The following is a 23,892-nucleotide window of genomic DNA, read 5'->3' as shown; positions in this document are numbered from 1 at the left end:
CTTTCCTATTTTGTTTTGAACTTTTCCTAATTGAGACTCGATATTTAATTGAAAGGCATAAAGACCAGATAACAATTTTCACGTATATCTTCTGGGGTTTTTTGTTTGTTTTCTCTCACTTTGTTTCTAAATTTCTGGTGCAATGTTCAGGATCTGAGCAAATGGATTTGAAAACACTGGTCAGCACATTACAGGCTTTCATTGAAGGCTCTACTCTGGGACAGTTTCAAGCCCGGCTCCAATTACTGTTGGTTTTCCACTGCCATGTCTTGCTGATGCCTCAAGTAGCAGAAAAGGGTAAGTTGTTGGCATTACCTGTGTTATCTGTACAGCAATATCACCATCAGATGTTTCACACTTTCCAAACAGGTCACTAAGCTCATAATAGAACATTAGCCTATGGGGCTGTTTTACTGCTTTCCTGTTGGTTAATTTACCTTGTCTTTTGGTGTTGCTAAGCTTCCAAAAACAACTGGGTGTATTTATTTTAATGATACTGGAAAATGTCCTCTTCTAAAAGAAGGATGATGATCATTATTATTGTTATTATCTGTCCCTTCTCCCTTCTAGATGTTCTGTGCAGCATCCTGTGGAATCTATACAATTACTATAAGCAGTTTTCTGAGTGTGTTGAGGCCAAAATCACTGAACTTCGTCAGCCCATAGAGAAGGAACTTAAGGTAAAAGGAAACTTGGCTCAGACAATGTGTTGGTCTAATCAAAGGAACAGCAGAGCAGAAACTATTTGAATTTGTCTATAATAATTCTGTTGGCCACTGAAATCCCTAGTAAGCATTTTCTTTGGCAAGATTTAATTCTTGAGGTGGAGGATGGATTGATTGAAAGCTTTAATGATCAGTCCCATTTATCCATGAAGGTTTCTATCCAGGGGCGAAGCCTCTGTGGATTTCACCACATCTGGCTATGCAACAGTTTTTATGCAGTGCACATAAGTATATTAATAAGAATAAGATGCCTGTGCATTAATTTGCTCACTTACTAAAATGTTTTGCATTTTAAGGCTATCAGATCATCATAGCTCATAAGGTTTAATGATAATCTTTGATGATACTTGACTTCATTTACATAAGTAATACCATTGATTTTTTAATTTTTTTTCCTAATAGGAATTTGTGAAGATTTCCAGGTGGAATGATGTCAGCTTCTGGGCTATAAAGCAATCAGTTGAGAAAATACGCAGGTAAGTCAGAACTTAAAATTAAGTTCGCTTTTTCCTTCTAGATGATTTATCTATGATGTTATATTTGAATGCAGAAATGTTCTTCTGCTCATAACACAGAGAAAACATTTCTTTCCAGCAGCTGCGAGATTTCCAGAATTACAAAATCCAGTAACTTTTTTGCTTTCATTTGGTAATTAGAACTCTCTTTAAATTCATGAAGAAGTTTGAAGTTGTTTTGGATGAGCCATGTCGGCCTGCCTTGGTGGAAATTGGTAAGGAAGAGCAGCTGGACTGCATGCAAAAGCAAGAAGAATCTGATGACCAAGAAACCAAAATTCAGAGGCTAAACAACACATTAAGAAAGGTTCTGTCTGCTAAAACAGATATTACCAAGGTGACTGAATTAGTTATTTTACGTGTGGGAAGAAGTTTTTCTGTTCTCATCTATATGTTGCTTTTCACTGATTTATGCAGGAAAATCTTATGTAAGTGTCAAATCTGTTGAATATATCATAAACTTTTTTGGTCTTACTTGTGTTCAGTGTTATGCAACACTGCAGATGGATGGGAATGCAGGATGGAATGACAAGCATGGTCTGTACTGATCTGGCACTATATCTGTGCTCTAATATAGAGATGAGGCAGTTAAACATTTCATCTCCAATTTGCTTACATATTGTCTGCAGCAATTTGTTACTTCCCTACTAGTGAAGTAAAAGAGCTTGGGAGTTGAAAATATTATTTCACTTTTCTTTTCTAAACAAGGGCCCAAACAAATAATGATGTAGCTGTAGGATTTGTGTGTATATAAGCCCTGATTAAATATTAAATCACTTTTGGCTTGGATACTGATAGGGGAATACACTACATTGTCATATGTTTGCTGTTGACTGACAGTTTGGGGACTGTGACCATTTGCTATGGACAAGCTGATGTATGGTAAATCCTTCTTCACAGAGTCTCAGTTCAATAAGTCTTTAACTTGCCCAGCTCAGAGAGGAAGAGATTCCTATTGATATTATTAGTTTTTATTAACAAGATGCAAGGTGACAATCAAACCCATCAGAATTTGGTGGTGAGTGGGAAATGCTGAATTAGCCTCATCTTTGTTAGTTTCTTGATATTCTTCTTTGTTAGTTTCTTCAGACCAGGAGAAGGGCTGATCCTGCTCACATTCTGTACAGGAGAGTAGAGCAAGGAGGCAGAAATCTAATGCAAATCTAAGGTGTTTGATTGACTGAGGGTTTGGTTTGTTGGTCTGTTATGATAGTTAACAGGATTATTGGTTTCACGTCTTGCAGTTCCATGTTGTCTTCATTCCTTAAAGAAGATGCATGCAAACATAAACTGAATCAAAAAAAAAATCAAAAACTTTGAATGTTCTGAGGAATTAATTCCGTTATTTAATAATTTCTACTTGCACACTTTTTGTTGTTCTTTAAGAACAAAATTCATGTCTAGTGGAAAGTAAGTGAGGGTGTTCTACCTGGCACACTGGGGACATGAGTGATTTAGGTTAATGCCTTTAAACTTGGAAGGCAGAGAAAGCTGACCTGAAACAGTGATTACCTTTTTCATAGTGGTAATGACAAACACATAAGACAGTAAGATCATAGCATCTTTCATTCTCTTGACTGTTTTCAAAACTAATGTCTGCCTGACATATATATGTTATGATTTTTCTCAAGTGTTAGTGCTGAACAGATGGAAGAATCACATGAACATGTTTTGGGGTTTTAGATGAATGCAGAATTTAGCCCTTTTTTAAAGTGATTTATCCTAGGGATCAAATGAGAGCTTTGAATATGTGTGTATAATCTTCTTCCATTTTTTTCCAGAGGGCACTCCCAGAATGTCAGGGTGTCATTAAATTTCATTCACAATCTCTTCAGTATCGTCTGTCTAAGCTGACAAAAAAAATGAAGAAAATGTGTACAGCAGTTACAGAAAATAATTCATTCTTTAACCTGGTGGAAAATCTCGACCAGTTCACAGGTTAGGTTTTCTTGTGATTTCCATACCACAATTAACCTGTGTAATGTAAATAGAACAAATCAGGAAAAACTGCAGATACATAGTTGTCTTGCTAGAGTTTCTTCCACAGCTGCTTTGTGTATACTAAATTTTCCATCTGATACCTTTGTCTGCTGTCTTCTGTACAGGTGGTATTATTGTTTCTGTAGCTGAACTGCAAAATTTAACATTTGATCAGACAGCAACTAAGGAGAAGCAGAAATCAGAGGCAAAGCATATTCAGATGCAAAAGCAACGGGCTTTGTCAGATCTCTTTAAGAGCCTTGCTAAAACAGGTGAGCTTGAACTAAAAATGGGCTTGGTTTAAAAGTACAGAGTTCTTGAGCATTTTATTATCTTTGCCAATGTATCTAAACCCACCATAATACAATGTCTACCAAGTGTTCTTACATGACTTGTCGAAATAGGAACATTTGATGTCTTACTACCAACTGTATGAGTGACATTTTTCATAAAAAGAATGAGGGCATCAAAGGATGTGTGCTGAAATGCCGTTCCAGGTTTGTCCTACCGGAAAGGTCTGTCTTGGTCCCGTTCAGAAGATTACCAGGAAGTTCTCTCCCTTCGTCCCCTGGACCTGTCTAGTGCATTGGCTGCACTGAATTGTTCACATGAACTGGATGCCACGTATGTACACAGGACTTTTTACCCTCAGACTGTGTGATTTTTGCATAGGATTTATGGCATGTTGATTTATACTGGGATTTCTGGGCAGTAATTAATTTAGGATTTTGCATATTCCTTTCCATTACTTCTCAGTTTGGTATGAGCAAGAATTTGGGGGTTTTTTCATTTCGATTTTTTCCTCAATTTTCACTTTAACAGCTGTACCCTCAGTTTCATTCTTTACATGAATTAGATTTTGGTTAGCCCTCCACTGTCCAGTCTTGCCTGGGATGCTTTGCTAGCATTATATTAGAATATAAACTGCTAATGATTTTATTGAAGGTGAGCAGTGATTTTCAGGGATTATTTCTTTTTGTCTTCATTAAATAATGGGATATTTAATGAAAAATACAAATGCTTCAAAGTGAGCATTACTGAAAAAGCTTTCTTAGGGGAAAGATTGTTTTTCAGATTTTTTTTTAAAGTTGACAAGTGTTTTTTTGTCATTGAGACATGCTGGTTATTTTCCTTCTGGTATGTAAGCATTCAGTTTATGTATCAGGGTGAAAAGAGACTTCTGTATAAAGCTGGATGGGGGAAGAAAAATTATCACTATTAAAGCATTAAATATTGCTCAAAGATAGAGATCTTGCTGCTATTGCTTAGGGTTTTGTTAGAATTTATTTTTAAAATTAAATGTTTTCTTAAGACTAGAATATTTTTAGGGAAAATGAAGAATTGTAGGATCAATGCATTTTCAAAACAGCAAATTCAGGCAAAACTGTTGGGTTGAAGAGCTGACCTGGTGGCTCCAGCATGCTGAGGCACCATAATATCATTTTTAATACCATACTTCTTTGTGCTCTGCCAGGTTGCTGGCAGAGATTTCATCTGCCTGGGATGGATGCCAGAAGTACTTATATCGATCACTTGCACGTCACTCTCGGCTCCAGACAGCATTGTTAGCACCTGCCAAGGTAAAACCAGCAAAGTAAAGCCAGTCTTAGTTCTGTTAGCTTCATTTTACCAACTTGGACTAAAAAAGTGATGGGAGATAGTGCTGGGTTGTGTAATATGATAGTAAATGTGTCACTTCGGTAGCACTCATTAAGTGCAGCATGTTAAAACCTATTTTATGAAGGGATAAAATCAATTTAGGGAAAGAAGTTTATGATCTGTTCAGTGTACAGAATGTTTCATCCAAAAAGATCCCCAAATGAAACTTTTTGTGCATGAAGAAACTCAAGAAATGCTGAATCCAAACTTGTAAGGAAAATGAGCCAAATGTTACTCAGTGTTCTTGAAGAAATCAGTTTATAATTGGGCATAACTAAAGTCTGTGTCCAACACAAAAAGTGTTAATATATTTCTTCATTTTAAGATTGATCTAAAACCAGTAGAACTGACAAATGACCTCTGCCAAACCAGAAATTTCAGAAAAAAAAGCATCTCTTCCAGATGTTCTTCCTCTCACTTTGCTTTACCTCTGGTTTTACAACATGATCTTACTGAAGTCACACATAACACTGGATACAAATAGTAAAACATGACTGTGATCAGTTGTGCTCTGTGTTGTGACCATTTATTCTGAGCTTTAAGATGTGACTGCTTCTAGTGGAAGGAGTGAAAATAATTGTCAGTATATCTGGTAAAATGAATGGTATGCAGGACATATGAAAGATGCAGAAAAGATAAAGATGGGAAAACTAATAATTGTAAATGCAGTCTGCATATTAAGACTTGTCCAATTAAACCATAATCCCTTTTTCTGTCTCTGTTTTGTTTAGGATCTTGGGCTAGGTAGCATTGAACGATGCAAAGGGTTCACTGCTCACCTCATGCAGATGCTTGTGAGACAGAGGCGATCTCTTACTGCTTTGACAGAACAGTGGATCTTACTCAGGTATCTTCTGTCTTCCAATGTTTAAATGTTGGCAAGAAGCTTTGACAGTAAGCAAATCAGTTCAAGAAAGATGGAAAATAAGCTAGAGGAAAAGAACAACTTTTTCCTCTGCTTCCCTTTATTTCTCCTCCCCTCAATTAAGCCTAGACCGAAAAGATTTAAAATTATCCTATCACTGAAGCCAGTATTTTGGAATTAAAATAATTTTGTAGAACAAGTGGGGCATATAAATGAAATAATTCCTGTAGTTAATTACACAGTTAAACCATTAAACTTGCAGATTGTTATATCTCTCTCATTTGGTATTGGCCTAAGTTGATTTTGTTTACATTCAAGTTATTGGCTTGACCTGGGGCAAATAAATTATCTTGGTGGTATTTTGAGCCAAAATAAATAAAGCATCAGCTGCTTACAAAGAAAAATTCTAGGAAGGTAGGACATACTGGATGTTGTGTCAAAACTGCAAAAGTGTATCATAATCTTTCTTACTTTATGAGATTTTTCATTTCATTGCTTGAGTCATTGGAGTCATTGCAAATTCCACCTCTGTTGAGCATATTTGTGCTCAGCACTCTAGTCCATAAAACTTTTAGGAGTCAGGTTACGAGCTAATACCTTTGTACAGAGAAGGAATTCTGGACTGGAGATTACTGGTGCAAAATTTATTCTAACCCCCAGAAACTTGAAAAAAACCAAATAAACAGAAAACCCCAACTAAACAAGCTCCTCTGCTTTACAGTCACAGGAATAGTAAAACTTTAAAGACACTTACCTGCATTACTGTGACTTTTATAGCAAATCAGATTTCCAGGGCCTTGTAGTATTTCATAATTCAGGGAGGGAAAAAAACCACTAATTAAACAACCTTTTCTGAAAAATACCTATTGTTTTAGTTTTTCCAGGAAAAGTTATTATCTAGATTTATTTAAAAATTAATTTATTTAAAGGTGGGGCTTTTAAAAAGGAAGTACAACATAAAACTCAGTGATTGTAAATACTATTTCTTTTTTCTTAACTAGGAACCTCCTGAGCTGTATACAAGAGATAGATTCTAGGTTGGCTGCTGACAGAGACTACAATGCAGCATTTCCTCCTCAAGACAGTATTCAACGTTGGATGGACAGACTGCAGCAACTTTCCATGCAGTGTGTGATGGTTCTCCAAGAGCTGTCTTGGTTTATCCAGTGCTGCCCAAAAGAAGAGTCAGCCAGGTGCAATGACAGGGAAAGGACCGATGCCAAACCCAACATTGCTCAGAGTTCAGTATCCGAAATGGGAGATGTTCTTGCGGGAATACCTGACCTGATTCCCTCAGATCTAAAACACTTGTCTCCAGTAGCAGTTGAGCAATTGCCTCCTGGATGCAGGATGCAAAACAAGGATCAGTTGTGGCTGCAGATAGCATCACAGTTGACTGCAATGATGGCAAATGTGAAGGCTGTGAAAGCAGAAGTGGACAGAGTAAGACAACAGTCACGTGAGACCTCCTTTTATTCCTGGTGAGTTCTACACATGAACGTCTCTTCTGTTTTATGTTCACATAGTATGTGCGAAGTAATTTTGAAAATTTTTGCCTACACATATATTGAAAAGTGGGTTCAGATACTTGTCAAACATTTTTCTGTTCTAGAAATGTATGTCTTCTCCCACTCCCCTAACAAGTGAAAAAAATTTCCATCTCAGTTTCCCACTTTTTGGTCTCTCAGGATTTTATCCCCATAGCTCCTTAGCTAATTAGGTGAATTTCAAATATAAATTTAATGAAGAAATTTTCTTTTTAAAAGACATTTGTAGCCTATTCAATAACAACCTTCTAATTTTCTGTCTGCTTTAAACAGTGTGAATATAAGCTTGTTGTCAAACTTTTTATTTAATAAACTCAGGATGGAGATATGCTGCCTTTCCCTTATCCATGTCTAAGAAAGGGTTTAATCTTAAATTACTGGACTGTTTGTTCTTCTTTCAGTATTACAGTATTTCTGTTGCAGGAGAGACTTTGAAGTTTGTACATCAGCTGTGAGTTGTTTGCTGGAAATCTCAGCCCAGTTACAAAGCATAGAGTCCCTGTTTCTTCCAAATGGGCAAGACAGGGAAGCTGCAAATCAGATGGCCCTAATCAAGAGCCTAAAGTACATACAAGAAGAAGTTAATAACACATCTTCAGACTTCACAGCCTGGAGAACACAGCTTCTTGCTTCTGTGTCAGATTGCAGTGGTAAGGATAATTTTTCTCTACCTGACTTGTAATGTTGGTAAAGATGTAAGAATTTATTAGTTTGATTATTGCTGAAGATGCCCCCGTGTTCCTTCTGATATCCAAAAACTTCATTAAATTAAAATTTGCAAAATTTAGTCGACTTTATTTCTGCGGTATAATTTTTTTACCATCTCTATTAGTGATGGATCTTGCAACATAGTTGTATGTCAGGATTAGCAAGGAGATTTATTAGAACTGTGTAGTAAAAATTGCATAGTGCTGTCATTGTCCTTGCATTAAGGAACCTGTAATCTGATGTGTTTCCATGTAACACTGTCTGTGTTAAGGTTCAAAAGGAAATCAACAGTCGGATGAAGAGTTTGTGGAGCAATTCTCAACAAAAGTGGAAACTGTTATCCGTGCTGTTCTGTATGCTGTTCAGTGTTTGGTAGAGAGAAAACAGGAAGGTGGAAAAGAGGAAGAAAAATCTTCAGAGGAAAATGGTAAGTTTTTCAATACACCTGAGTGGGGAGTAGAAGACTTTAAACCATGCAAACATTAAAATTTCTTAAACTCTGTGTGTCAGAGGTACCAATACACAAGGAAATTGCGATTGTAATAGAAATTGTATATTTCAACAGGGTGGATATTTCTAGATTGCTTGCTATAAGATTTTTAGAATGTCTGACTTGATCTCCATTTTTTTAAATGTGTTTCAAACAAAGAGGATGCAGCCTTCCTTGATGTGATTAAAGCTGGACATATCACTAAACTTTTGGATGAAGATCTCTCTGCTGATTTGGAGTCTTTACATCTGCAGAAGGCAATTTTAGGTGTTTCAGAACTCCTGGAGATCCTAAAATCTTACAGAGAAGACTGCACTTCATATAAAGATAAGGTAAAATTTTTCTTTTCATGAGAGGGGTCTCAGGAAATTTGGAATTGAGAACTATTTTGGTGGTTAAACATGCATTACTTCTTCTTGCCCAGTGCCTTAGAACTAGAAGCATGTGAGAAACCATGGACAAATAAGGGTAGTCTTCTGTAGTGCAAAAGCCAGATGTTCCTGTAGTAAGAAGACAAAGTTTTTTAGATTTTGTGAAAAATCTAGAAAAAGCTCCAGAAACATTATAAATTGTACTTAAACTCACCTACTGATATTTCTGCTTTGAGTGTCTGTTTTCAGTCACTGCCATGACCCTCTCTGAGGTGCATGTAAGTGAGTACAAATGACTGACAGCCATTTTTTGTTTTAACTGTAGTTCTTCAACCAGTCCTGCTGCTTGCTGGTGCGTCTGAAGCCCATGCTCTGCAATTATTCAGACCTCATCTTGTTCTACCTCACCATTTCACTGGCATCTCACAGGAGTACTGGAAAGCTGCTTTCTGTTCTAACCAGCATTTTTACTGAGCTTGCTCTGAAGGTAAGTTATTAGAGGTAACAGTGGATGTATAGCAAGGGTGTATTTAATGTGTAAACGTCTTGAGTAAAATGTGCTTAGTACTGAGGAAGATGTTGAGTTTCTGTTCGCCTTTGCAGGGGTTCTGTCTGCCAAAAGAATTGCTTGAAGATGAAGCAGGAGAGGGTGGAACACAATTCCATGACTATGAGGATGGTGGTATTGGAGAAGGGGAAGGCAAGAAGGATGTGAGCGACAAAATAGAAAGTGAAGATCAGGCAAGTGTTTGTTTAATTGAAGTGAAACTGAAAAAGCTCTTGAAATTCATGATGTGGATGTCTTGAGTAAAAGGAAACAGAAACCTACCTTCAGTCTCCTCTTTATATTGGCTTTTATCTTTGCATATCAGCTTATAAATATTGTTGGGATACTTAAGATTTTAATATATAGGAAAAATCCACTGTAATTTTTGGCTTTACCATTGATTTATAGGTAGAAGACACTTTCCAAAAAGGTCAAGAGAAGGAGAAAGAGGATCAAGATTCTAAACCAGACATTGAAGGAGAAGACAATGCAATTGAAATGTCTGAAGACTTTGAAGGAAAGATGCATGATGGGGAACGGGAGGAAAAAGGTTTGGTTCTTCCACTATGGCAAACTTATAAGAAAAGTTATAGATCAGTCCAGTAATGGTTGATGGTTTCCTATAACATGTGCATGTGTGTCTTTTTCAGCATATATCAATTAACTGAATGGGGTGATGAAATTAAGGTTCAAAATATGATTGCTTATTTGCTTCTAAAGTTAACAAAAATACTATCTTTCTCTCTTCTGTACTGAAACACATTCTGAACTTTACACGGAAGATGAGGAAAATTCAGATGAAGAGGAGGAACTGGATAAGCAGATGGGCAATCTTGATAATGCTGAAGCTGATGATAAACTAGATGAAAGGCTCTGGGGGGATGAAGATGATGATGATGACGATGAAGATGCTAGTAGTAAAACAGAAGAAACTGGACCAGGAATGGATGAGGTAATAAGGAACAGGGTGGGAGGGAAAAGTATTAAAGGAATTGAACTCTGCTAACTTAATGTGACCTAGAATGAGAATTGCCTCTCATAGCTCTTTGCCCTAGAAAGGGATCATTTCAAGGAATAAATTCTATTGAGTGTTGTATTTTTTTTTCTGTAGGAGATGATGTCACTGAGATGTTGAAAAACTGATAACATAACTGAGTTTCTTTTGGATTTATTAATAGGAGGATTCAGAGCTTGTTGCAAAAGATGACAATCTGGGGACAGGAAACAAGGACAATAAAAAACAGCCTCCCAAGAACGAGGAAAAAGAGGAACAGGAAGAGGACAGTGGAAATAAAGAGAAAATCCATGAACAAATTGATGAGGTAAAAATTATTTGGACTACATGGGGTATCTTGCTGTTAAACCACATTCTGTTGCTCATACCATCTGTTTCTGAGAATTTGAAGCGCCTTTTTTCTTTAATGGTGAAGCACCCTGAAAATGTTAGTTCATTTCAGTGCTAAAAGTAAACCATACTGTATCCATTATAATACCTATTCATTTTCTGATTCATATTCCAGAAAGGATTTTTTTTGCAGTACCTTCAACTTGTAATGGCTGCCAAAACAGGCTATACACTGAACTGATGTTTTGATGGACAAAGCTTTAAAACTCTTAATTCCATTGTGTTTGGCAACAGAAAAACCTTAGTATGCAAGAGTACATTCAGCATCTCTGAGAGTGCATATTCTGTTTAGAATATTTCAGCCAGGAACATTGGCTTTTGAACACAAAACATGCTGGTTTTAAGTGCCACCAATTTATGTAACTGCATTTGCTGAGATTAATTTATTCTGCTCTTCTTGCATAAGTACGTGTACCACTGGAAATCCAGTTTTAACTGATCAGAATGTAATATTGTATCCAGTATTTCTTTGTCCTAGAGTATCTTGTTTCTTATCTTTGCCTGTCCTCCTACTTAGTCCATGCCTGTTAATTTTTCCCCTGTTCTTTTGCTGACAGCGTGAGTATGATGAGAATGAAGTTGATCCTTATCATGGCCAGCAAGAAAAGGAGCCTGAAGTTGAACCTTTGGACCTTCCTGATAATTTGAATCTGGAGAGTAATGAAAAGAGTGATGATGAGGAGCATGAAGGTACAGCTGAAAATCTCTACAGATTCCTAGAAGAAAGCCACATAGAAGTGGGGGGGCAGTCAGATCATGAGCTCTTTTTGTCTGTACAAAGGAGAGAGATGGTGGTAGGATTCTGTATAACCACCAAGAAGCTGCAAATTCATTTGTGCATCAAAATACCAATATACCAAATGCAGGCCAGACAAGAAGTCAGCATTACATTTTCCTTTACCTCCCTTTCATGCACACTGTGGAGCCTGCTTTCTCATGTTAACCAAGTGATACAGTCTAAGTTAAGCTGGAATCTCCTCATTTAATTGTCCAGTTGCTTTTGTGGTTTCATTTTTTTTCTATTATACTTTCAAGTATTTGTACTCTTAAAAGTCAACTCTCAGGAATATTAGGTTAAAGGAAGTCAATAGGAATTCATCCTGCTCTACTGCTAGCTAGAAATCAATTGTGACTTAAAGGAATTATCTGGCTGTAGAAAACACAGATTCTGTGTATAGAACTCAGTATTTTATAGGTTTTTGATGGGCAGTTTTATTCCAAATATCTGTAATATTCACTGCCTCTGTAGTTCACTGAAAGTTTTATATACCTTTCTGATTTCTTTTTTTAATCCAGAAGAAGAGAATGATTTTGAAATAGATGAGAAACCTGTGGATTTAAATGAGGCAGAGAAGACAGAAGAACAGAATGAAGAGGATACTGGTGAGACAGAAAGAGATGATCAAGATGCAAAAGCAGCTGAAGAAGGCATTTCTGAAGATAAAGAGGAAAAGGAAGATGAAGGAGACAAAGATGCTCATGATCAAGAAGAAAAGGCAGGGAACACTGAAGATGCAGAAGAAGAGGAAGAGTCACAAGAACCTGATGAGAAAAAAAATGAATCTGTTGAAGATAAAGGAATCCCTAATGAAGACCAAGGCCTTCAACCTCAGGTACAGTGTAATAAATAAAAGCGTGTTTTTCTTTTTTTATAAATTGCCTTATACAAGATTTAAGAAATTGGTGTCCTCTGGTATTCCAAAACAAATCTGGCATTGAATAGATACAATGTTAGTGAGATTCTTCATCAAGTTAACAAGAGCTATACTTATTAAACATGTGTTTCTGCTATCTGTGTTCCTGCTGCCTCCTCAGCCTTATGTTAGAATGGAACACACTATTTCAGTTGGAAGGGACCTACAGTGATCATCTAGTCCAATTGCCTGACCAAATATTCAAGCATATTGTCCAAATGCCTGTTAAAGACAGAACTTTAGGGCATTCACCACCTCTCTAGGAAGCCTGTTTCGGTGTTTGACCTGATACTAAAGTCCTAATGACCATTCCCAACCGTCCTATGGTACCTATGGACTGGGACCAGGGAGAAGAGATCAGCAGCTCTCTCTGTGTCCCTTCCTCAGGAAGTTGTAGAGAGCAATGGGGCCACTCTTCAGCCTCCTTCTCTCCAGACTAGACAACCCCAAAGTCCTCAGCCAGTCTCTATAGGACATTGCTCTCAGCCCTTGCACACCTTTGTTGCCCTCCTCTGATACATTCAAGGACCTTCACATCCTTTTTAACTTGTGGGGCCCAGAACTGCACACAGCACTCAGGTGAGGCTGCACCAATGCTGAATGCAGTGGATGCCCCACCTGTTTTTACCAACGGGTGCTGCAGTGTTTGATGCACCCCAAGAAGGGGATTGCCCTCTGGACTGCCAGGGCTCAGTGCTGAGCCTGCTGTGAGCCAGCATCCCCAGATCTCTTTGCAGGGCTGCTCTCCAACCATTTCTGTTTCCAATCTATGCTTGAGCCCAGTGTTACTCTGCTGTCCGTGCAGAATCCAGCATTTGGATTGTTAAATTTCGTCCCCTCAATTGTAGTCCAGTGCCCCAGTCTATCTAAATCCCTTTGCAAGATGCCTTTTGTCCTTCAAGAGAGCCCACAGCACCTCTCAGTTGGTGTTAGCAAACTTGCTACTGAAGCATTCAACTCCTGCATCCAGATCATTGATAAATGCATTAAGCAGGACTAGTCCTGGAGCTGAACCCCAAGGAACAGCACTGTGACTGTCACCAGATGAAGCCCCATTCACTACAACTATTTGAGCCCTGGAATCCACCCAGCACACTGTGAATCCACTCATCCCACAGATGGACAATTTGTCCAGAAGGATGCTGTGAGGCATACTATCAAAAGCCTTACTAAAAATTGAGAAAAACTACATCCACTGCATTCCTTTCATCTGCTAGGCCAGTGACTTCATCATAGAAGGGGTATCCAGTCAAATAGGCCTTTCCCTTTGTTAACCCATCCTGACTGTATCTGATAACTGTATTTGTCTTTCAGTGCCTTCCAATTACACACAGTTATCAACGTGTTTTAGAATGTTAAAATAATCTGATGTTATTCCAGGAAGAGGAGGATAAAGATAATTCAGAGATGGATGAGCAGATCCCTGAGGAAAGAATGGAGCATGAAACACAAGGGCAGACTGGTCAAGAAAATCAGCAGAGTGACAGTGCTGTTGAGCTGGCTGGAGAGGCTTCAGAAAGAGACCAGTCTAAAGAGGTAAATTATGTGGAAGTGTCTGAGTTAAAAATGCTAAATTTGTGAGTATGTTTTCAAGTTGAAATCAGGGAACTGCTGCCATAATTTTTAAGAACTGTGTACAAGACCTTAGTTTATACCAGTTATAAATTTACTAAAAAAAACTTTAAAGACTATGTAGATAACCTTTCATTTTCACTGCTATAAAGGTAAGTTTAGGGTAATTGTTGAACTGTAGTAGTGGCTTGTCTGCTGTCCATAAGAATTATATTTGCAGTTATGAGCCATCGGTCATTCAGAACAGAATGTAGCAAAACATTGCTGTTTAACATCTGAGTTTGTTTACAGTAGTTTCTATTTTCAGTTACATTGTTGAATTTATTTTTTTTCTTTCAGGAAAGTGGAACTGGAGCTTCAAGTGCAAATCAGTCAGAAGGCCATGAGTCCACACGCATGGCTCGGATGGCTTCTCAGAAGCAAAGCAGAAAAAATACACAGGTTCATCTCTTCTTTTAAATTCTTGTTTAAATTTCTTAATATTAACCAGCAAATAGTCAGGACTTAGGTTCTCCTTTGTAGAACACTGTTCTTGTTAGTAGTGGGTTACACATCTCTTGAAGTTTTTGGTGTTGATTTGTTCCTTTTCAGAGTTTCAAGAGGAAACCTGGCCAGGCAGACAACGAGCGCTCGATGGGAGATCACAATGAACGCATCCACAAGCGGTTGAGAACCATGGAATCCAGCAGTGAAGCAAAGCAGGACACAACTCAGCCTGAACACAGCGTGGAGGAGGCTGATGCATTTGAACATATTAAACAAGGCTCTGAACACTATGATGCACAGGCATATGGTACAGTGGTATTTCTGGGTGTAAAGAGCTGTCACTGCAGAATCAAATCCTGAAACACTCGTATTTACTGTAGTTTTCCATGTTTGTTTTTTAAACTTACATTTAACAATCCTTGCTTTGGTTAAAGGTGCCACACCATTTCACTACAATAAATGCTACTCTGGAACTCAGATTCAGACTAACAATAACACTTTTGAAAATACGGATTTGACTTAGAAAAATGGATTTTACCTTAATAAATATCTTTACTATTCAGTTCAGCTAATCAAAGCAATAGCTTACTGACATGACACAGCACAGCAAAGTGAAAGATAAAACAGGGGTTTGAGCCTCAGATCCCTTCTAAGTAACTGATACACAGTGACCTCAGAATGCAGTATTGTTTTAAACTTGACTAATTCTCCTTCCATTTTCCTCTTGACAAGTACTGTTGTCTTTGTGCAGATGTAGCTAGCAAGGAGCAAGAGAAACCTATTATGCCTCCTGAAGAAAAGGAAGAAGGAGACTCTGAAGATGCAGCAATGGAAACAGAAATGCAGGATGAAGATCTCAGAGCAGTAGACACTGAAGAGCTGAAGCCAGAAAAAATGAAGTCTACTGCCACTAAACCTCCTGGTACATTAACTTAAAAAGCATTCTACATACATGCTGATATGGATCTTTAGATGTATATGTAGGTATTTAGATTTGCATGCAGTAGATAAGGCTAATTTAAATGCCTGCTCTAAATTGATTCCTCTGCAGCAGTATTTTCACTTCTGCCTAATAACCAGCATTAGCCTTTGCTAAATTGATTGACTGATAGAGGGGTTTGCTGCTTTCTTTCAAGTTAATGGTCTCTAATCTTTATCCACCACTTTGAAGAAGTAAAAAGCAAACACTTCCCTGCTGTTCAACACAGTGCCAATTCACTTAATTAATTGGCATTTAACAATGCATTCCAGCGTCACCACCATCAGCACCACATAACTCAACTGTTTTATGTATAACTAACTTCTGGCAAAAAAACCCAGTAAAACAAACCAGCAAGAAGTAGAGCAGCTGGTCTGAACAACATCTGCTGAGGTAGCACCAAACTCACTGCCTTCTTTCTGAAGTGGGAACAAAACTGAGCAGCCGACAGAAATAGTTGGTAAAGATAGGTCTGACCCCTCTCAGAAAAAACAAACTAGATAGATACTTGCCAATTGCAACAGAAATTGTAATATTGTAATTGAATCTAGACGCCATAGCTTGGAATTTTGAAGAGTTTTCTTCTTGAACAACACAAAGCTGGAGAGGGGAGACGAGTTTTACAAACCTACATTCTTGCCTCCCACTCCCTTGAGCTTTAATCACTTAAATCTCTTGCTAGACTCTTTATTTATGGTACAGGTGTGCATGTAATTAGTCTCCTTGTTTTTCCACAGATTCTCTAACTGTATGTTCTGAAAAACTAGTCCTCAAAACATGTCCTACAATGTCATTCTTTTTCTCCTTTAGAATAATTCTTATGAGTTGCTAAACAGTGTAGTACAGTAAAAACAGTATTAAAACAAGTTGTCTAGTCTATTCCTTTATTTGTAAATTGATTTCTGATTTATAGAAAACTTTTCTGTTAAAAAATCAGAGCATAAAAGAGAAGCAAAGATTGCCATTTTGTAATGATGATTTTCTGACTGTTCTCAAATGACCCTATACCTCCTATCATTCTGTCATAGAGGCTATGAAAGTCAAGAAATGTACTTCACCAGTGGAATTGTCAGGTGTTAAAATTTGTTAATTATTACTTTGTTTATTTGGCAAGAAATTTACAAGACAGAAAATGAATTTGCATTAGGAAATGCATGGTTTTCTGTTCCAGTGAGTTGCAAGATGTATTCATCCTAGAATTAAATGTGTTAAAATTTGGCACTTCTTTTGAAAGAAAGTATCAGCTGCATTACAAAGCATATAAGATGCTCAGTAAGAATCAAGATACAATACTGCTTCTTGTATTACGTGTGAGCCATGAAGTCAGTAATTAGTAATTAGTTTTGTGTTTTTAGGACCAGGTGACATGGAGCCAGAGCTCCAGACTTTTGACTCAGAGGATGTCAATGACTCTGCACCAGAAAAACTGCTGGAGGTGACTGAAGAGAAGCCAGAGAGAAGCAGGGACTCCACCATACACACAGCCCACCAGTTTCTGATGGACCTTCCCCAGGTAGGATACTCAGTCTGTCTTCTTTCAGCTACAGCAGAACAAACAGATGGTTTTACTCAACCTGTGTTAATGAAGCTGTGAATGCAAAATACTAGAATTACTTTTTTTCAGCCAACTCAGTACCTTGCTGTTATTTAATAGCAGAATGAAAAGTAACACACATATACTGTTGTATATGCAGCTGAAAGATGCCTTTAAAATTACTAGTTGTACCCATCCTTGGCATGGAATTTTTTCACTTTTTTTTTTAAAGGTTTTGTTTTTCTAACTGTAAAGAACTGTTTTGCTCAGATGAATCTGCAGATCAAATGTTTGGGTAAAGTGGAAAACAATGGGCAGGGGTGTGTGGCCTCAAGATTACAGAAGGGTTCATATAGAGTGATGAGAGTACAAGGCATCATTAACTTTAAAACACCATTCTGGCCAAAGAATCCACCTTACTTAATTCATTAAAATATATTACTTCTTTATAAAAGCTGATTGCAGGTATTATAGAACCTTTTTGAGCTTTTTATGTCTCAATTCAAAAAATACCATGGCCTAGAAAATTCTAGAATTCCATGTAACACTTGTGGTTTTCTAGTCCAGACTTCTGGGAAAAAGTACATTTTATCATAAAGACCTATGGCACAGAACAAGTTGGTGGTGGATAACCAGGTGTCAGAGTAAAACTATTTTCAGTGTCTGTTTTTTTTCAGGAGGATTGACCTTCCATTCTCACAGTATGGTGTCCTAAGTACACTGCTTACAGGGTGCTATTTTACTGTTTCTATGCATAGCACAGAAAGGACTGTGTGTCAGCTACACTGGTAATTCTATCTTAATGCCAAGTGTTGCAACTTTTTGGAAAAAGGCTGCTAAATGCAAGTGTTCTCCTGACAGAATAATTGTGGCGTCGGGCTTTGTAGGTTTTCTCCAACTGGCACCACAAAATGTGAAACAGGAGAGGGAGCTCTTGCAGCACTATTTAAAGGGAAAGGGAAAGAGGCTGCTGGGGAAAAAGGGTAGCATCTCACCTTTCAACAAAAGGAAGAGGAGAGAAATTCCCTCCATGTATGTTCTTTCTCCCTCCCTAAAATATGCAGTAGGTGACCAGTGGGACAGCTGCTGCTTCTTGAGGAATGAGAAGTTACTGGGACTCTTGAGTTCTTTAGTCTGTAAGTCTGCAGGTTATGCAGACCATGTACTGCTGTTTGGCCAAACTGGTTTTGTAAGTCAGGGATGGAGGCTGTCACTGAAAGCACAATGAAAGTAAAAGAAGTATCATAAAGCTTGGGTGTCCTTTAACAGAATGGCTTATCAAATAATATTTGGTGCCAGGTAAGGAGGCCAAGGAATGATGCCATTCAGTCTTCAAGTCATTGGAATGAAGCTTGTATAAAGATATAATTAACTGAACTATACAATGTTTTCAAAGATACTAGTTAGGTGTAGTGTTCAAAAGTTTGGTCTCCATTATACAATTATAAATCTGGTGCTTGTCAAGATCTTGAATATTCTATATTTTATTGTATTCAGTGTCAGTATCATAGATGCTCCTAGATTTGTTTCTATATTGATTATATCACATATGGAGATACTTGTGGGGAGGTATTTATCCTTCACATACATGGAAGCTATTAAAAAACATGGAGATTTAGAATCTTCATTCAGGTATTCGGGTATTTTTTTGTTTATCATGAGAACATGCATTTATGCTTTTTTATAATTTGCTATACTTCGGGGATCACCAGATGTGTAAACTTACTTTTCTGTGTTATGAAACTCATAACTTCTCTTCTAGCACATAATTAGAGATCCTGAAGAGCTAAGAAAGGAGCTTGAAAGGCAGTTGGAAGCTTGGCAGACACAACAGCCTGGAACTCCAGAGGAGGTTCGTGACTTCATTTAAATATAAAACTGTCATAAGAATCCTTCACTGCACTATTTAATCTTCTTTTACTACTAAAACATTGAGAAATCCAAGCAGGCTGGAATCTGAATACTCAAAATCACATGATATAGATACTATTTTTATTGTTATGTTTAACTTATTTTGAAAAACATAGTACATTATTCTAGAAGCAGGATACTGTTTCAGATGTTGTTTTGAAAGTGAATGCAGGTTGTCATATGAGACACCCTCAGTTTTAGCTGGTTACTGCCTTCCCCTTAGTGGACTGAGGTTTGGTTTCTTTCTTCAGACAGTGCTCCCCAACTTGTTTTGTTTTTTCATAATTCACTTTAATTTCTTTGTGTGACGTAGGAGAAGGAAGCAGCACAGCTGTGGCAGAAGTATTTAGTACTGACAGCTCCTCTATCACAGCAGCTTTGTGAACAGCTGCGACTCATCCTGGAACCCACTCAGGCTGCCAAGCTGAAGTAAGTTGGGTCTTTCTGATGCTTCTGATTTCTTTAAACTCATGGGTTTGGGGCACTTTAACCTCTGTAAAACTGCAGCTTTATCTCATTCTTACATCACAGTAATTATTCCTGTTTGCAGATGCTTTCAGTTTTTTTGTATGGGAACACTAGATTATTTTATGAACATAATAGTAGGCACCTATCCTGAGGATATTGCCTGCTATTTTTTTTTCTCCTGTGCAACAGGTGGTCAATCCACTTCACCATTTGAAATTAAGTCAAAGATTATGTTAAATGTCAAAATGTCTTACATTGTTTATAACATTAAATGGTTATTTTTAAGTTTCAAACTGGTGGCATCTAAATTCAAGATCTGCCTTCCATTTTAGGTACCCAGATATAAACTTCTTTTAAAAACACTGAATATCCATCTTACATTAAAAATATGGGGGATTTATCTATAACTAAATATCAGTATTAAAACTACTAATATTTGATTTGTTGTATTTTAAAAATATATATTTTTGTGTATATGCTGTATAGGCCATGGGTTTCCAGAATGAGATATCTGCTGATAACCCCATCACTATGTCTTTTTTCTCAACTTTCAGAGGAGACTACAGAACTGGGAAGAGACTGAACATGCGCAAAGTGATCCCCTACATTGCCAGTCAGTTCCGCAAAGACAAGATCTGGCTGCGAAGGACCAAGCCCAGTAAACGACAGTACCAGATCTGCCTGGCTATTGATGATTCCTCTAGTATGATTGACAATCACTCTAAACAGGTAAAATAAAACCTTGGGAGAAGTGTGGAGAAACCACCTGTCATAGATGTGTATGGCAGTTGCTGACTTGTTTCATATAGGGCTGGTGGCTGCTGGAAAGTCGTCATTCCAAAGCACCTATTTTTTCCAGTCCATGTGCTTGAACTCTTGTCACTTCATGCCTAAGGGATTTATTAACAAAAGATCAGTGAAAACTAGCTGAAAGGATGAGCTGTTAAGTTTGTTAGAGGTGTACACATCCACTGCAAAATTACTTTTATTGGTTTACAAAAGGCTGAAACTTCTTTATCTGGCAGTTCATTGGAGCACTAAATATCCACTCATCATAGCCCAGTTGTAGGGTTTGTATTAATTAAAATGGTGTGTTTCCTTCTGAACAGTTATTTATTTCATTAGCCTGCCTAAAGTGGTGTCTCTAAATCAATCAGCTGAAGCCCTCAAGCAGAACTAGTGTATCTTTATTGCACTGTCTTACATAAGACAGTCGGAAAGAAATAGGCAGTCTCTTCAATTATCTTTCTAGACGATGAAAAATAATTTCAGTAACATTCTTTGTATTTACTACTGGGCTTTGAGTAAAACATTGACTATGCTATTTTTGATGCATTTTTTTTTTTTCTGTAATAGCTTGCATATGAATCCCTGGCAGTTATTGGAAATGCTCTGACTCTTCTAGAAGTGGGACAAATTGCTGTGTGTAGGTGAGTTTATTCAAAATATTGACTTTCCTTCAGTACTTCAGAGCAGAATGTAAATATCAGTTTCATGCTGGAATTTTCTCTTATTTTTAAAGCTTTGGAGAGTCTGTTCAGCTGCTGCACCCATTCCATGAGCAGTTCAGTGACCAGTCAGGGACACGGATATTGCGTCTTTGCAAGTTTCAGCAGAAGAAAACAAAAATAGCCCAGGTACACAATGATGCCTTTAGGGCAACGGTTTGACCAGTCTTTTCCAGACAGCATATCAGCAGCTTCATGGTTTCATGATCACTTTGTAACACTTACTAGATTTTTGTGTTTGAGAGTCTGGAAGCAGGTTAGATAACAAAGAAAAAAATGGTCATAATTTTGTAACAGGAAGAGTTTTTCACACATTTTGTTCTGAAGTATACCACTTTTAAGCATTCATCTTTATTGGTTTTAAAAAGTATTTTGGGTACTGTTGATGTTCTTAATTTTAATGGGAAGTATATGAGACTAGATACTTCTGTTTCAAGTTGAAGCCAAAGAAGTTCAGCCTAGAAACAGAATGTGTATTTTCAATTATGCCATTAATCTCATTAACAGTGTAGTGTGGTGATGGCTTTGCTAGCACTGGGAAAAAATAAATTCTGTTTCAAGGCTCTTTGAAGATTCTTTAATTCAAAAGTACTTAATAAATTTAAAGCAGGAGTTAATACAGGAAAATGCCAAGAACTGTATCTGTCTTAGGCAGTCAGACTGTCTTTAGCATTTCAAATAGAGAAAGGTGTTCTTTAGAAATGTTTTTATTTTAAAGTTTATTGCTTTTATGGTGAGAACCTGATTTTCTTATTTGTTTCCTCTGCAGTTTCTAGAATCGTCAGCTAATATGTTTGCTGCAGCACAGCAGTTGTCTCAAAATATTAATCCGGGTGAGTTTTTTGTGTTACTGTGCTGGTTGCCATGGCAGCAGAATGCTCACTACAGTCCCGAAGTAAGATCCTGCCAAGAAGATTCCTAAGACTGAAACATCACTTGCGTTAGGGCTTTGCTTTGTCTAATGCAATGTTTGTTTGAAATTTAGATCAAAACCCAAGCAATACGTACTTCATATTTGTCAATAATTCACTAAAATTTTGTGTAAGCCTTTTTAAAAGACACACCTTACCTGTCTCTCTTTAACTCCTGCTTGCAGACTGTGTCAAGGCCTAGACAGTGCCAGCTTGGAGCACTGTCCAGCTTCCTAAGGACCCTGACTCTTTACACACTTCTGCTTCACAGCTTGAGCTCTCTAGGTATCCAGAAGCACACTGCTCTGAGGAGGGAATTTGCCTCCCACTTGCCTTTTACTGTCCTGCAACTTAAGGTCATGAGCTGCTTGAATTTCTAAGAAAAGCTGGAAGGCTGCTTGCCTGGTGTCTACCCCATAGTTAGTCTAAAAGATTGCTCTATGATAGTTATAAGCTTGTCATGGTGGCACCTGTATTTTTTATATGTTCTCATTGTTTAAGTACTCCAAGAAATTGACAGTCTGGGATTTACAATCCACATCTGCTTTGCCAAAGGTTCAACAGGGTATCACATATTCTGAGCATCCATTTCTGTTAAATGAGGTGGTGATGCAGTAGCAATCAGCTTCTTATGGTTAGGGAGCTGGGAAGAGAAAAGACTGTAGGATCCATCACCTATTTCTGTAAAAAGACAAAGCCCTGTCACATTTGGGGCCTGTCTGCAGAAGTGTGTTCTGCATCCCTCTAACAATTAGAGCTTGCATTCCTGACTGTAATTACTGTTACTTTACATGTAATTAAAGGATGACAGATGCATAACTTACATCCCTCTAGAGATACATTCTATCTGACTCTAGGGGCAACTTGGGTCGTGTCAAGTCTCCAGAAATGGTTGGTGCTGAGGAACCAGCACGGGTGCTATGTCTGATGTTTCAGGTTTACTTCAGACTAACTGAACTGCCTTGACTGTGCCTCCGAGCCTATCTTCTGATTTAGTTTCTTCCAAAAATAACCCATTTTGGACAGTCTAGGATTGTTCCCTGATGGAAGCCAAGCCTTTTAAGGTGGGGACAGCACAGAAAAGCCTACAGATGGACCCATAGATACCTGCTTCTAGAAGAGCTGATTTGAGCTCTATATCATTGCAGCAGTTGGTGCTCTACTGAGCTAGTGGCTAATCCAGTATTCAGCCAGTATTTAACCCCTAGGCATGAAAGTCAAGGCTGTGACCAAGTCTGTTTGGCATTTTCCATGACTTTTATCCTTGATTATAGTAGTGATGGATGGTGGGGGTTGTCTGTGTGTTGCATAGGGGTGTCACCACCCCCTTCCCTCCATTATTTTTAATGGTGTCACACATTATTTACTTTGTTGACCCACTAGTAACTGCAGCTTAATGTTAAGTCACAGAATTCTGTTTAAATCAAAGAGCTAATTTCCTTAGGAATACTCCTTTTTCCATTATGCCCACAGGGCAAACAGCAAAATAGGGGTTTTTGTTTTTTAAATACATAACTCTGAACTTACTGGAATTTTCAATGTTCTTTGTGCTCAGAAACAGCACAGCTGCTTTTGATTGTATCTGATGGAAGAGGCCTTTTCTTGGAAGGCAAGGAACGGGTGACAGCAGCAGTTCAAGCAGCTCGGAATGCCAATATCTTTGTTATTTTCGTAGTGTTGGACAACCCTAATTCCCGGGTAAGTGAGCAAGGGAGAAGTATTCAACTGCAGGGAATGAGGAACCGATACAAATCTTTTTCTTGTCTTTTATAGTACCATACAGCTCCCTTATCTTTTGTAGAGGTCAGAGATACTGAACCCAGTTGCAGTTTTCCACGTCTGCCAGATCTGCCATTTCTTCCTAGTGTGCTTCTTATCTTTTGTATTTAAAAAAAAAATCTCAGCTTCCAAGCCACAGAAAGGCTAAGAGCTCCCATCTTCAAATGGAATGGCTGCAGCTCTTGGCCACCAGGGAAGCAGCTGGCAGGTTGACAGATTGGGAGTTTGAGAGATGCTT

The 23,892-nt window shown here is 37.9% G+C and overlaps 1 protein-coding gene across 2 annotated transcripts in view; it reads left to right on the top strand.

The window, feature by feature from the left end:
* Window positions 1-23,892, top strand: part of MDN1 (midasin AAA ATPase 1) — a 118,416-nt gene that overhangs the window by 92,599 nt on the left and 1,925 nt on the right. Inside the window, exons 71-102 of one of the 2 annotated variants that reach the window (XM_079297483.1) lie at window positions 151-297; window positions 571-680; window positions 1,128-1,201; window positions 1,382-1,577; window positions 3,022-3,178; window positions 3,346-3,492; window positions 3,718-3,844; window positions 4,695-4,800; window positions 5,611-5,726; window positions 6,746-7,225; window positions 7,715-7,941; window positions 8,271-8,426; window positions 8,649-8,821; window positions 9,186-9,347; window positions 9,464-9,601; window positions 9,816-9,957; window positions 10,190-10,359; window positions 10,586-10,729; window positions 11,370-11,502; window positions 12,109-12,425; window positions 13,887-14,042; window positions 14,418-14,519; window positions 14,670-14,871; window positions 15,316-15,486; window positions 16,899-17,056; window positions 18,840-18,929; window positions 19,302-19,417; window positions 20,011-20,185; window positions 20,813-20,886; window positions 20,979-21,093; window positions 21,734-21,797; window positions 23,431-23,573. In XM_079297483.1, coding sequence (XP_079153609.1) covers window positions 151-297; window positions 571-680; window positions 1,128-1,201; window positions 1,382-1,577; window positions 3,022-3,178; window positions 3,346-3,492; window positions 3,718-3,844; window positions 4,695-4,800; window positions 5,611-5,726; window positions 6,746-7,225; window positions 7,715-7,941; window positions 8,271-8,426; window positions 8,649-8,821; window positions 9,186-9,347; window positions 9,464-9,601; window positions 9,816-9,957; window positions 10,190-10,359; window positions 10,586-10,729; window positions 11,370-11,502; window positions 12,109-12,425; window positions 13,887-14,042; window positions 14,418-14,519; window positions 14,670-14,871; window positions 15,316-15,486; window positions 16,899-17,056; window positions 18,840-18,929; window positions 19,302-19,417; window positions 20,011-20,185; window positions 20,813-20,886; window positions 20,979-21,093; window positions 21,734-21,797; window positions 23,431-23,573 — 4,988 coding nt within the window. Of the gene's footprint in view, window positions 1-150; window positions 298-570; window positions 681-1,127; window positions 1,202-1,381; window positions 1,578-3,021; window positions 3,179-3,345; window positions 3,493-3,717; window positions 3,845-4,694; window positions 4,801-5,610; window positions 5,727-6,745; window positions 7,226-7,714; window positions 7,942-8,270; window positions 8,427-8,648; window positions 8,822-9,185; window positions 9,348-9,463; window positions 9,606-9,815; window positions 9,958-10,189; window positions 10,360-10,585; window positions 10,730-11,369; window positions 11,503-12,108; window positions 12,426-13,886; window positions 14,043-14,417; window positions 14,520-14,669; window positions 14,872-15,315; window positions 15,487-16,898; window positions 17,057-18,839; window positions 18,930-19,301; window positions 19,418-20,010; window positions 20,186-20,812; window positions 20,887-20,978; window positions 21,094-21,733; window positions 21,798-23,430; window positions 23,574-23,892 lie in introns of both variants that reach the window. The other variant, XM_079297484.1, reaches the window with a different exon arrangement.

The sequence above is a fragment of the Erithacus rubecula genome (assembly GCF_903797595.1).
Source record: "Erithacus rubecula genome assembly, chromosome: 2".
In the NCBI taxonomy this organism is placed as follows: domain Eukaryota; kingdom Metazoa; phylum Chordata; class Aves; order Passeriformes; family Muscicapidae; genus Erithacus; species Erithacus rubecula.
Note: the sequence above shows the minus strand (reverse complement) of the source record. Positions and strands in the feature narration are given on the sequence as shown.